Source organism: Heterodontus francisci, chromosome 13 (assembly GCF_036365525.1).
Source record: "Heterodontus francisci isolate sHetFra1 chromosome 13, sHetFra1.hap1, whole genome shotgun sequence".
Classification (NCBI taxonomy): domain Eukaryota; kingdom Metazoa; phylum Chordata; class Chondrichthyes; order Heterodontiformes; family Heterodontidae; genus Heterodontus; species Heterodontus francisci.
Genome location: NC_090383.1, coordinates 16102810 through 16117698, shown reverse-complemented (window position 1 = coordinate 16117698; position 14889 = coordinate 16102810). Strand labels below are relative to the sequence as shown.

General features: G+C 42.7%; 1 protein-coding gene across 10 annotated transcripts in view; it reads right to left on the bottom strand.

The window, feature by feature from the left end:
* Nucleotides 1-14889, bottom strand: part of ralgapa2 (Ral GTPase activating protein catalytic subunit alpha 2) — a 616204-nt gene that overhangs the window by 307437 nt on the left and 293878 nt on the right. For all 10 annotated transcript variants that reach the window (XM_068044400.1, XM_068044396.1, XM_068044394.1 and 7 more), the window contains 2 exons: nucleotides 5597-5790; nucleotides 211-309 (listed from right to left, as the gene is read on the bottom strand). In XM_068044400.1, the coding sequence (XP_067900501.1) occupies nucleotides 211-309; nucleotides 5597-5790 (293 nt within the window). The remainder of the gene's footprint in view (nucleotides 1-210; nucleotides 310-5596; nucleotides 5791-14889) is intronic.

Sequence of the window (14889 nt, the reverse complement as noted above, 5' to 3'; positions counted from 1 at the left end):
TTCTTCCCCACACTTTTCCCTTCTACCCTAAACCCGACCAAAATGCACACTTAGCTATTAGTTCACAGTTCTGATGAAAGATTACACCTGAAACTTTGACCTGATTTTCTCCTTACAAGTGCTGACAAATTTACTTTTAGCACTTTTTCTATTTTAGGTTTCCAATATTTGCAATTTTGTATATTAATGATAGGAGCGATACTAATTTACCTTGAATAACCAGGACACAAACATACGAAGAGGTGGAATCAGAACTGGAGATTGTGGTGAAATCTGATTATCTAGACTGATACCCAGGTTGTCTCTAATCTAAAAAGGAAAAAAAACACACATCAATCTTGATAGTCTTGTAAAAAGGAGAAAATGGCACAAAGAATAAAATATAGTCCAACCGTTAAACCAGCCACCTCTATTTACTGAAACTATGATATATGTACAAACATTGAATAATCTTAAATTCTGCCTCCTGTGAAGATTTCCACTGAAGAAAGCTAATAACGGAGGTTGTATTGGTTTGCGGCCTACTCTAATTCTTAATTTTGACCTTTGATTTCAAAACAGTAAATTCAGGTGAAATTCACAGCATCGGTACTTAAATTATTGTTGTACCACACTAAAAAAACTGCTGTACAGAAGTGAGATATTTCAAAAGATGTACATACATATAATAAGGACACAGGATTGTGAGAACATTTCATGTTAGTTCAGTATTTTACTAATGACAGTGAGGCTAATGCAGTCATGTGACAAATAATACACCTCCACAAGAATTGTTTTGGGAGGGTGGGAGACAGTGATCTGGAATAAATTTATAATAAAACCAGAAATGGACCACACTAATAAATAAATGCTCTTACACTTACTATCATTCAAAAATGCAAAGCCCAATCTATCCACGTTGGTGCTTACCCTCCACAAAGGAAATACTTCTAATTACTTTTACCCACCTTGTTTCCATATCCCTTCAAGTCCTTTTCCTACCTCCATCTATCCAATCTAATCCTGACTGCTTACATAATGTCTGCCACAACCAAGAGCGCTTGAAGTGAATTCTACAGCATCCCAAATCTTGATTGCGTATGCAAACAGCTCAATGTCTGTTTCAAGCATAAAGGATGCTTCCTGTTTGTCCTTATCAGAATGCCAAAGGCACAGAGTGAATTGACCACACTGTATGACCAAATATTTGGTTTCATGAACATTATCTTTTCAACATTTTAGTCTTGTAATACTTCTGTATACTTATTTAAAACACATCATCTCTATAATATTTTATCAAGCTTCACTTATAATACCTCAGTTTTAGATCCCAGCTATTTAATAATCATAGCCAGAGTTAAATTTTAAAACAAACCTAAATAGCAGGGCATAATGAAAATGATATCTTTAACACGCAGTCAAACATAATCTCAAAATTCTAAAAATCCTTCCCAAGCACCATAGACTTTTTACCAGCCACTTATCCCATCAAATAGGTTTAGTCACTAAACTTAGTGTTTAGTGACGGCACAGTGGCGTAGTGGTTAGCACTGCAGCCTCACAGCTCCAGCAACCCGGGTTCAATTCTGGGTACTGCCTGTGTGGAGTTTGCAAGTTCTCCCTGTGTCTGCGTGGGTTTCCTCCGGGTGCTCCGGTTTCCTCCCACATGCCAAAGACTTGCAGGTTGATAGGTTAATTGGCCATTATAAATTGCCCCTAGTATAGGTAGGTGGTAGGGAAATATAGGGACAGGTGGGGATGTGGCAGGGATATGGGATTAGTGTAGGATTAGTATAAGTGGGTGGTTGATGGTCGGCACAGACTCGGTGGGCCGAAGGGCCTGTTTCAGTGCTGTATCTCTAAAACTAAAACTAAATATATTAGACAAAAGCTGAGCCTCCACTGGATATTCAACATTTTAAACATAGAAAGAAAAAGCAGTCAGTGCATCATGTCCGTGCTGGCTGGAAAGGCACTATCTTGTCTAATCCCACCTTCTAGCTTTTGGTCCGTAGTCCTGTAGGTTATGGCACTTCAAATGCAGAACCAAGTGTTTTTTTAAATGTGATGATGTTTTCTGCCTTGACCACCCTTTCAGGCAATGAGTTCCAGACTCCACCAGCCTCTGGGTAAAAAAACAAATCAACTCCCCTAGAATCCTTCTACCAATTACTTTAAATCTATGCCCTGGGTATTGACCTCACTGCTAACAGAAATAGGTCCTTCCTATCCACTTTTTCTAGGCTCCTTTTTTTAAAATTCATTCATGAGATGTGAGCATTGCTGGCCAGGCCAGCATTTATTGCCCATCCCTAACTGCCCTCAAGAAGGTGGTGGTGAGCTGCCTTCTTGAACCGCTGCAGTCCATGTGCAGTAGGTACACTCACAGTGTTGTTAGGAATGGAGTTCCAGGATACTGACCCAGAGACAGTGAAGGAACGGTGATATAGTTCCAAGTCAGGATGGTGTGTGAATTGGAGGGGAACTTGCAGGTGGTGGCATTCCCATGCATTTGCTGCCCTTGTCCTTCTAGTTGGTAGAGGTCGCGGGTTTGGAAGGTGCTTTGGTGCGTTGCTGCAGTGCATCTTGTAGATGGTACACACTGCTGCCACTGGGCACCAGTGGTGGAGGGAGTGAATGTTTGTAGATGGGGTGCCAATCAAGTGGGCTGCTTTGTTCTGGATGGTGTCAAGCTTCTTAAGTGTTGTTGGAGCTGCACCCATCCAGGCAAGTGGAGAGTATTCCATCACACTCCTGACTTGTGCCTTGTAGATGGTGGACAGGCTTTGGGGAGTCAGGAGGTGAGTTACTCGCCGCAGGATTCCTAGCCTCTGACCTGCTCTTGTAGCCATGGTATTTATATGGCTACTCCAGTTCAGTTTCCGGTCAATGGTAGCCCTTAGGATTTTGATCGTGGGGGATTCAGTGATGGTAATACCATTGAATGTCAAGGGGAGATGGTTAGAGTCTCTCTTGTGGGAGATGGTCATTGCCTGGCACTTGTGTGGCGCGAATCTTACTTGCCACTTATCAGCCCAAGCCTGGATATTGTTCAGGTCTTGCTGCTTGTCTACACAGACTGCTTCAGTATCTGAGGAGTCAAAAATGGTGCTGAACATTGTGCAATCATCAGTGAACATCCCCACTTCTGACCTTATGATTGAAGGAAGGTCATTGATGAAGTAGCTGAAGATGGTTGGGCCTAGGACACTACTGAGGAACTCCTGCAGTTCAGATGATTGACCTCGAACAACCATCTTCCTTTGCGCTAGGTATGACTCCAGCCAGCGGAGGGTTTTCTCCGATTCCCATTGACTCCAGTTTTGCTAGGGCTCCTTGATGCCACACTCGGTCAAATACTGCCTTGATGTCAAGGGCAGTCACTCTCACCTCACCTCTTGAGTTCAGCTCTTTTCTGCATGTCTGAACCAAGGCTGTAATGAGGTCAGGAGCTGAGTGGCCCTGGCGGAACCCAAACTGAGCGTCACTGAGCGGGTTATTGCTAAGGCCTCATAATTTTGTACATCTCAATTAAATCTCGCCTCAGTCTCTTCTGTCCCAAAGAAAAGAAACCCACTCTATCCAATCTTTCCTTACAGTTAAAATTCTCCATTCTTGGCAACATCCTTATGAATCTCTTCTGTAGCCTCTTTAATGTGATCACATTCTTCCTTCAATGTAGTCTCCCATTCTAATTTAGTGTTTTGTACAGTTCTAGCATAGCCTCCCTGATCTTATAATCTAAGCCTCTACCAATAAAAGAAAGTATTCTGTATGCCTTCTTGACGACCTGTCCTGCTACCTTCAGGACTCTGTAGACATTTACTCCAAAGTCCCTCTGTTCCTCTACACTTTTCAGAATCCTACCATTTATTGTATATTCCTTGCTTTGTTTGTCCTCCCCAAATGCGTTACCTCACACCTCTCTGGATTGAATTCCATTTGTCACTTTTCTGCCCATCTAACCAGTCCACTGATATCTGCCTGCAGCATTCTTCCTCACTATCAATCACACAGCCAATTTTCCTATCACCTGCAAACTTCTCAATCATGACCCCTACATTTAATACTAAATTGTTGATATACACCAACAGCAAGGGACCAAGCACTGAGCCCTGCGGAACCCCACAGCCTTCCAGTCGCAAAAACACTCATTGACCATAACCCTTTGCTTCCTGCCACTGAGCATTTGAATCCAACATGCCACTTTCCCTTGGATCCCAATGAGCTTTTAGTTTACTTATCAGTCCGCCATGTGGGGCCTCGGTAAAGCCTTGCTAAAATCCATATAGACTACATCAAACATGCGACCCTCATTGACCCTCCTTGTTACTTGATCAAAAAATAAAAGTTCATGACACTGAACCAACAATTGTTTTTAAAAGGCATGTTCCAATTAGTCACGTGTTCAATGAAACCTTCCATGTTTACGTCGATTAAAACGTTAATCAGATCAGCATTTCACAAAGTGATTTTGAATTTTGACTTCATCTTATTTCATTTCCACAGAAGCAAATATTGACAAAAGTTTGTTCCTCTACTCAATGCTCAAACGTTCAGTGATGCAAACAAATCCAATTTATGTGAAAATGTTAAAAAAAATCAGTCCAGAACTACTGCATATCTATATGGCATTCAAGAAGCAGATTTTCTAATTACAGATCTGTATTAGCGAATGGATGGCATCGGACCTGATTTTGCCCTCAAAATAACAATGAGGCTAATGGCTCTCACCATTATTTACATGCAAACAGTACATAAAATTCAGGTGAGGGACAGGTGCATGGTAAAAGGTGGATACCCAAAAGTTACTATGCACCTCTCCATCGTTAGCGCAATGCTATTTTCACAAAGTTGTCTGGCTCACAACTGAAATCTGAAATTGATGTATTTGTGTAGTAGGTATGAACTAAACTCACCAGAGAAAATTAAGTCAAGTCCTTTCAAGTCTAAGTACCTTTTATGTTCTCTTGTAAATTGTTCTGGAGATTTTAAAAATGTAATTTTTTTACTTTTCCTTTGTCTTTTTTCTCTCTGCTTTCATCCAATCTTTCTTTCCCTCTATTTCTCTTTCTGTACTTTTCCTTCTCAGTCCTTGTGCTCTTTATTTCTCAATCTTTCAATCTGATTGGTTCAGGAGATACAGTTGCTTGCCCTGTTCATTTAGGTCCTAGATGCAGTTTCCCTCATTGCAACATTATCAGCTCACATATTCAGCAATTTGTCACAAAGAATTTAAAAACCTAAATGTGCAAGGGGATGTCAAACAGCAGGTACAGTTACATACCCTACTACAGCAAAGTTTGGCCTAAAGTATCTTCAAACACAAAACTCCAATTATTATAAATGGTAATACTACGAAATAGCAGTTATTAAACACTTCATTATGTTCAATGTTTAAACATATTTGATGGGGTAAATGGTGGATCAAAACTATTAAAAGCACTTTGTGACAGTTTGTGAAATTTTGAGATTGTGTTTGGTTACATGTTAAGGAGGTAATTATCATTATGCCCTGCTAACCAGCTCCCTATTTACCAATTATGGATGTGAGTCATGATATAATGTAAACATACTGTGTATTTTGTATCAGAGAAACTTGGAAAAATCAGGATACCTTGGACAATTTGTGCCAGAGTTCATATAAATACTCGAAGACCAGGGCATGGATTTTAGGGCAGCGTATACAGTTGACATCTCCCAAAATGCCCAAAATTCTTCTCCATAGCACAGCAGCTGCATCAGCATGCCAACCAGTGAGGTTTCCTCCAGCAATGATACTGCACTCATCTGCAAGGTATTCACTACTGTCTGTAGATTAAAATAAAGATATGTCAGAACATAGTTTACGCTACTTTAATTGTTTGGCCATGATGCATTCTGCAGTTCTTGCACAACAATCATGCTAGCCCCCAGCGATTATATTAATTCTTAGAATATTAACAACAGTATGGCAATTTTTTCCAGGCGAATATGATTCAGAGAAGTCACAGCACAACAAGCAAAAGCAATATATTAGTTCTGTTGTTAATATGTTGTTCAACACTGGGGCACAGAATTCAAACACTCAACTGATATATTTTCAGTCCAAACCTTCATAAATATAATGCGACGAAATGGTACACTTTGGAGGCATTGACAGGGACACAAATGTGAAAATGCATTACATTTTGTACACAACTTGAATTTCTCCCCTCTCAACTTATAAATATGCAAACAGAATGCTGTAATGAAACAATGCATTTTGATGTTTAGTCCAGAGAAATCATGACAGATTAAAACATTCAACAGTAGGATTCACATATCAATGATAATATAGAGAACTGAATTATCTTTGGACCTCCCAAGCCTATGTTTAGTTATTTATTAAGACTTGTTTCTTAGATAAGTAAACCATCACTGATAACTTGTGGAACCAAATGTATGTTACAACATTGTAATGCTGCATCTGTCACCTGCATTTGTGCAATAAGCCTCCTGGGACACCTGAAAATCTATTTATACTACATCGACTATATTCCCTTTACTTAACCAGCATCTCTTCAAAAACACAGGTGTTGTCTTCTACACTTTTCAACACTGGTGACATCTTGCACTATGAGTCTTAACTCTTCAACTTGATTTCCCAGTGGAAAAAATAACACTGAGGCTGGAATCCTTTCTGATTGATTTGAAATCAATTTCAAAGCTCTGTCTATATTGATTTCTGTAAGCCTGGTGATTTCATCTCTTTTATGAAAGACATGGATATCCAGTTTTAATTGTGTGACTTTGGTTAAGCAATGTGAAACTAGTTGATCTGCAGTTCCAAGACGAACAAACAGCACAAATCCTCAGGAGGGACAAGTGAACATTCTCCACTACAACTGCCACTTGCCAATGTGGTTATATTGTTGCTGGTCTGATATTGTATAGATCAGTGTCGGACAGAGTGCTGAGCAGCTAGCTAGCTTAGTCAAGTCACATTGCAGCAGGCTGGGATTTTCATTTTCATGTTGGTTTTCAGTGCGAAAACCAAAACGGATTGATATGCAATCATAGTGGTGACCCTAATGTACTGCATTCATGCCTCAGCCCTGCGACCTCTTAAAAAGTAATTTAATGCCTTTACCACCTGTACATTTGACTTCTCCAAGCCATAACCATGACACATTCCAACTCATCCAAGTCTGCAGTTGTCAGATTATCCCATACTAAGCCTCACAACCTACTATTCTATCGTCTTCTACCTACACCAACTTCCTGCCTCACCAATATATTTCAAAATCCTTGCCATCCTTTATAAATCTCTCTATAGACTCACTGAGCTGAATTTTACCAGCCCCTCGACGTCATAGGTCATGGCGGGGAGGCCTGTAAAGTACTTGGGGAGAGGTCCACCAGGACCTTCATTTAAATATTAGAATTAATTAAAAGAACATGCAAATGGCCCCGGCGGCCATCCCACACTGGTATTACGGCTGCCAAATGGAAGTCCACGCCTTCAGAACTCAGTACAGAGTTCCCAGGCGCGATACTGGTGGGGAGGGGGCAGGAGTGAATATTGCAAGGTGGGGGGAGTGGGAAAAACACTTACTGGCTGTGGGGATGGTGGGAAGGGGTTGAAGGGTAAATGTGAAGAGTTGGGGGGGGGGGGGGGTGGAAATTCAGGTTGGAAATAGATTCTCGACATATAGGTCAATAAAAAACCCTTCGGGGGGGTTGGGAAAGGGCCTGCAGCTTTTAATTTTTTTTTACAAAAATGAATGATAATATAACTTCAAATATTCAAATTTTTGCTAATGGCTTGAAGCCCTTTAAAAATGGCGCTGGCACCTATGCAGTGGCATGGATCCCGTTGCCAGGGATGCCGTGCCCGCCCCCTCATCATCGGGGGCTGTCGCTCAGCCCCCTCCATTTAAATGAGTCCCCGCGCGTAATATCGCAGGGGCTCAGTGACAGCACATTATATCTGAGCAGACCGCTGAGATGAGAGCGCGCCACCACAAGATGCGGCGCTCTCGTAAAATTCAGCCCACTGTTTCAACTCTAGCTTCCCCCTCAATCAACATCACCACTGGTGGCATTCTATTATTAAACCCCTCCATTTTTCTGCATCTCTTTTCATTTTGACTCATGCTTAAATCCTCTCTCTTTAACTATGACTCCAGTCACCTCTACAACAACTCTAACCTCCACTCCTGCTCTCCCCTTTTCTAATCTTTTGGGATTATTTTGTAACTTGAAATGGGCTTGATAAGTGCAAATTGTTGCATGCATGAACAGGTGATTCAGTTCACCTTGAGTTGTTTGTGAACACTTTAGTCTTCCAGTTCTTTGTATGAATGCCATCTCGCTTGCTGTGGAAGTAGCAGTTATGAAAGGTGGTTCAAAGAAATTACGCAGTCATTCAAAAACTTTTAGTTGCAGTTCATGTCAGGACACAATTAATCATGTACAGTTTTCCTTTCTGCATTCCTGTCAAAGAGGTTGGATCAGGTTATAATGGTTATGGTTTGTTATTTGATCTGATCCAGGACTGGACAGTCCTATTGGAGGTCTGTAATCCTTTGTATTTTACCTCCAATCTCTTTATACTGAAGGGGGCGGGGGGGGGGGGGGGGGAGGTGGCTAGTCTAAACAGGAGCATATAGTTTTCACATTTTCATCCTCTCACTGTGCACTTAACTGCCCCAAAGGTCTGCTTCTTCTTATTTGACTGATTGTTTGGGGCTCTGATAATCATGTCCGACTCACTTCCTAATGTGAATTCAATAATTTGCTATTTTGGCCCCAAGCACCACTGCCAATATCTGGCCTGAATGGCCTCCATTGATTTTTCTCTGCTTAGTCCTGGTCAAAGATCTCAGTACAATAACTAACTTGGTTTATACGTACTTTCCGTTTTACTGTGGACTGGCTTAGCCTTGATCCAAATGTTTTAACATTTAAAAAAATGTACATTTGACTGCCCTGCTGTCTGTACTGTGATGTCCTTTTTTCCTTCTTTAATTTTTCTCAATTTTTTTTGTCCAGGGTTCAAGTACATCCCATGTGCATTGTAGCATTAATTCATGAATTCCAGAAAAGTTTGAGACACAAATAGTTACACATTACAATCTCTGCCCCCATATTAGGCTGGGCATTGAAAGAAATACCTGCGACTATACCATTAGTGTAGACAACAATAGGGACAACAAAGTCAAGCCAAAGATGTATTCTTGGCTAGACTAGATATGCATAAAATGTCTGCATAACGTCCTTATGTATATACTTGAACAGTACATTATCAGCATTCATTAATCTCAATGAAAGGAATGATGTTGCATAGACGAAATTAAGTACTTTCTAATTTCCAAAAAACGTGGCACAAAAGTGTTGAAAATTTAAGGGAGAGTTGACATTTGGAATCTAAAATATCTATTATTATTGTTTCAATCTTCTAAGAGGCCAAATTACATTTTGGGTTAAATTTATACAACACAAGATTTTAAAACAAGATTTATAAAGAGAACCATCATCAACTTCTCCAATTAAGCTTGAAAAAATGACAACATAGTGAATTACAAATCCATAATGACTAGCTTTTTTTAAAAAAACAACATACAATGGTAACATTTCATTTTCATTGTGCAGACAAGTGCATTCTGAGAGGATGAAAATCTGAAAATTATATGGTGCTGCTGGGCAGTAATTTGTAGAGATCATCCGCACTTTACGGAATTCGCTCGATTTTCACTCCACTGATTTCAACAGAATAACATTCAGCCAGGTTCTATAAAGGACACACAATTCTCTCTGCCAGAGCCCTGCCCAGGTGAAAATGAAAATCGACCCCATAGCTTAGAAAAAATGAAAAGTGCTTTTGTCAAGTGCTAATTGGTCTTTGAAAAAGTAAATATTGCATCTGCCAAAGAAATTCTGATAAAATTTTTATTTCCATGAAAATGTTAAAGACAATTAAAAATTGATTTTGATGATACCAGACATTAGCCGCTTCAAAGAGTGTCTGAGTTTCAAATATGAGTTTAGATTTGAATCTAGCATCCCCTACTGGATATTTTCTGCTGCATCAGGATCATTGTTTCAGTTGTACATATTTTCAAGTATATTTCAAACTGAAATATAAAGCAGATTTCACACTAAATCCTAATTTTAACTTCTAAATATATTTATTTGTGTACTTATATTTTATTATATGCAAATTTTAAAAAATAACTATCTTTCAAAGAACACTGGCCAATTATATATGATCAGAAGTATTTCAACTATACTCTTATGCTATGCACCCAACCCCCTTCCAAGTATATTAAGGGCAAAAGGATAACCAGGGAAACAGTAGGGCCCATTAAGGACCAAAGTGACAATGTGTGTGTGGACCTGGAGGACGTAGGGGAGGTTTTAAATGATTACTTTTCACTATGACTCTACCTCATTGAAGCATACAAAATTCTTAGAGGGCTCGACAGGGTTGATGCAGGAAGGATGTTTCCCCTGGCTGGGGAGTCTAGAACCAGAGCACACAGTCTCAGAATAAGAGGTAAGCCATTTAGGTCTGAGATGAGGAGGAATTTCTTCACTCAGAGGGTGGTGAATCTTTGGAATTCTCTACCCAGAGAGCTGTCGAGGCCCAGTCATTGAGCATGTTCAAGACAGAGATCGATAGATTTCTAGATAGTAAAGATATCAAGAGATAGGGGATAGTGTGGGGAAAATGGCATTGAGGTAGAAGATCAGCCACGATCTGGTTCAATGGTGGAGCAGACTCGAGGGACGGAATGTCCTACTCCTGCTTCTATTTCCTATGTTACCTGTCACTCAGCCAATTCCATTTCCATGCTGCTATTGTCCCATTTATTCCATGGGCTCTAACTTTGCTGACAAGCCAGTTATGTTGCACTTAACCAAATGCCTTTTGGCAGTCCATGTACACCACATCAACCCCAATACCCTCATCAATCCTCTCTGTTACCTCACCAAAAAATTCAAGCAAGTTAATTATTTGGATAGCTCTTTCTTGAGGTAAAGGGCATGGACGAGACTCCTGCCCAATGTGTGCTATGGAACTTAGACCGCTGTAGTCAGAGGAGATGGTTGTGCTGGGAAACTTGTTGAGTAGGATGAGACCTCATTTCCATTTTCTTGTGTTTTCCACAGGGCCAGTTGCAGAGAGGGAGCTAAGCGGACCTGCCCATTCGGCACCGCCATCCTCGGCAGAGGGGGATTCCATGGAACCCGCATAGTCAGGTCATACCTCGGCACCTTCCACCAGCACAGACACAATCACCTCATGTGGGCCCCAGATTAGCACAGAAAGGGGAGCACTGGGTGAACCTCACATCACACATGAGAAGGAGGAGGAGCGTGAGGCAGAGTCAGCTGTGGGCAGTCTCCTTTGGAGGACTGAGGACAGACACAGTGATACTTTGCTGGGTGAAGCTGCTGTGCCATGGGTGTCACAAATAAGGAGGGTCTTCCTCGAGAACCAGAGGCAGATGAAGTTCCTGTTTCTCAGAGTTCCCTGAGGCCTTGAGGAAGCATGGGCAGGCAATGGAGGAGTTCAAGCAGCACATGTGCTCTGTCATGACTCGGGTATTCGATCACATGAGCTCCTCCATTGAGAGACTGGGAAGCTCTTGGAGAGCCAAATGCAGCACCACTCTTGAGTGGGTGCAGCAGCAGGGCACTGATATGCACAGAAAGAGCGAGACTCTCTTTGGCATAGATCGTTCAGCGTCACTGATGGCTTCAAGGTTCTCAGAGCAGATGCCAGCTGCCTCCCAGTTGGTGGCATCCAGCATCCAAAGGTGCCAGGAAAGGGCTGAGACAGTCGAAGCAGCAGATGAAGGGGCCAATCCTTGGGGGCACCAGTGACACCCTTCAACTCAGAACACCTGTGTGCCAAGGCCCTACAGAGCAGCCTGTGGAGGAGCCCCCAAGGGCATCTCCAAGACAAGGGCAGAAACCACAAGCATCTCAGCCTGAGACAGAGAATAGGGAGCAGGCTGCTTCTACCTCATCCTCTGCCACAGGGGAGCACCCTCTAGAAGTGTTGGGGAAAAGAAGGCGCCACGTAGTTGAAATCACTTAATAGGTCAGCTGGGTGCTGTTCCACACATTTGCCTGTTCTTTTGTTGTCATCAGAGTGTAACTTGTTTGTTATCGCTCTGATAGGTGTGCATATTTTATTTCAGAAGAGGAATGTAGCATTGTGGGGTAGGTGGGGGGGGGGGGGGGGGGGGGGAACGTGGGGCCTTGGGAATGCGATGTGCCCATGCCTGGTGATGTTGAACAATGTTGGTGAAGGAACCCTCATTCTGCATGCTCGTGGCTGGCAATGGGATCTCGCAGTTATGGGACATAGCGGTACAATAGCTCTCTTTGCTGGAAAGTGAGTTTTTGGGTCATCAACTGCAAAGACTCGGGAGCAATCAAATGAAGCGCTGCTGAAGTAGTGTGGCCCTTTCTGCCATGCCAGAGTGCAGTTCACCCTGAGGTCTGTGATGGCATCGCCGGGCATCCTCCACTCCCTAGTCGCTAGCCACCTCTTCCAAGGTGCAATGGCTCCTCTTCTTCACCCATCTGTAGGCCTTTTTGCAGTGTCATATTGTGCAGGGCGCAGCAGATGGCCATCATACAGGACACTGGCTGGCTGGTACTGGAGGGCACCAACTGACCTGGCAAAGCAATGGAAGTGCATCTTCAACGTCTGTTCAATGCAGGTCCGTGTTAGATTACTCTGGTTGTAGCGCCTCTCTGTATCCACATCTGGATTTCAGATGGGTGTCAGGAGCTACCTCTTTAGGGGATAACCCTTATCTCTCAGCAGCCACCCATGGTGTCTGGATGTGGCCCTGAAAAGATGCAGCACCTGTGACTCTTGCAGGATAAAGCAGTCATGATAGTTGTCCAAGAAACAAGACCTGCAAAATTTGCTTCCTGTAGTCACAGACCAGCTGGATATTCAATGAGTGGTAGCCCTTACTGTTCAGGAATCTTACCGGCTGGTCTGTCGGTGCCTTGATGGCTATATGGGTGCAATCGATCATGCACTGGAACTGAGAGAATCCAGGGATGGAGACAAAGCCCAAAACCCTCTGTGCTTGCACTGGACCATCTGTGTCAAAGTGGATGTATTCCCCCGCCCTCCTGAATATGGCATCTATGACCTGCCTGATGGCATGGTGAGCTGCCGACTGAGAGATGCCACCTAGGTCTGCTGCTGACCCCTAGAACAACCCGGTTGCATAAAGATTCAGGGCAATGGTGACCTTGATGGCTGCAGGTAAGGGACTGCCAAGGGACAAGACAGGCTTCAGGTCATTGTGAATCAAAGCATAAATGTCTGAGACCATCTGCCTGGATAAACGGAGCCTCCTATGGCACCGGTGCTCTGTCATTTGCAGATAGCTGACTCTTGGGCAGTAGACCTGATGTCCTGGGTAGCATCCTCTTCCCCCTGCAGCCCCCTGCTGTGCTCCTCTGGCCTCATGCTGTCCAGGAGGCTGCATCTGCTGAAACTCATCCTGACTACTCTGTCCAAGGTCAGAGTAGCTTGTTTCCATCGGAGCTCCCTCAGCTGGGATTTATGCATTCAACAGATCTTCCCCTGCCAACCCCAGCTGCCCAAGGTGATGCCAGTGGCCTCACGTCCCTCTCCAGATTTCTACCACTCACCACTAACAAATGTAAGTCTTTCTGCAATGGCTACTCTGTGGCACTTTTGGAGCAGCTGAGCTTTATTTTAGGCCTCGGCATTATGTTATTCAGCCTTTCCATAGCCCTCATGGCCCTCCGCATTGTTTACATCCTCTACACCCTGCTGTGCTCCAGACATAATGTTTTCCCTGTGCCCTTCAATTGAAACTCTAAAACTGCTCCCAACAAGCCTTTTAATGAGCTCATCAATGAGCTCAACAGGTAATTAATTGGAGGCGTGCGAGCTTCCCGTTCCCTCCCTCCCAGTGTCCCTTTAAAAATGGCGCTGCGTTCCAGAGGCAGCGGGACCCAGTGCCAACCCCCAAGAACGCGATCTTCAAAGTGTGCACGCACCTACTTCCACTTCCAATGAACTTTAGAAATACAGCCCATGATTTTATTATGATCAAGAAAAGGTTATTAACTGTAGGACTGAATGTCAGGTCTTTCAGAAAGACCTTTGCTCGGAACTGCATTTCATAGCCACCTGAACATTCAGATCCTCCTGTTCCTGGGCATGTACGATAGCCTGGAGCAGAGCATGGAGAAACATTGGGCAGGAAGGATTAGATGTCCAATAGTGAGCCGACCCAACTGACAGAAAATTAGACATCAGTTAATTATTGCAAAATAAGCCATGTGATTCTCTCCGCCTGATTTTTCTCTGTGTATTGTGCACAAGCAATCTGATATGCCCAGGTGCAAGAATAGGAAAATCTATTCTTTAACACCCACTAGTCAATATGTCCTACATATTTCACCAACAGGCAGCAAAATATGGCAATGTGACACCCAACAGCAGGGAGGTTTCATCTTGAAAGTGGTATCACACATTAATGAAAAAAGTGGAGGAAAAGCTTTTTAAAACTGTACTGACATCAATATGCTGAACATGCATGTTAATAAACATGAAGTCATATCTCTCTTTTGCATTTTTTGAACTATGCAAAAAGGCAAAAGCAAAATATGTGGATCCTGGAAATCTGAAATAAACAGATAATGCTGGAAATAGCAGGTCTTGCAGCATCTGTGGAGACAGAAACAGAATTAACATTGCAAGTCAACGACTTTCTGTCAGAACTAGCATTCTGACAAAAGGGCATCGACCTGAAATGTCAACTCACATATGCAGCAAGTTTTATTAAAATTACTAGAAGGGCAGCCAGAATTAAACAACAGGCAGTTGGGCTGGAAGTAGCTATGTTCATTTTGATGGTGAAACCGTCCAGTGAG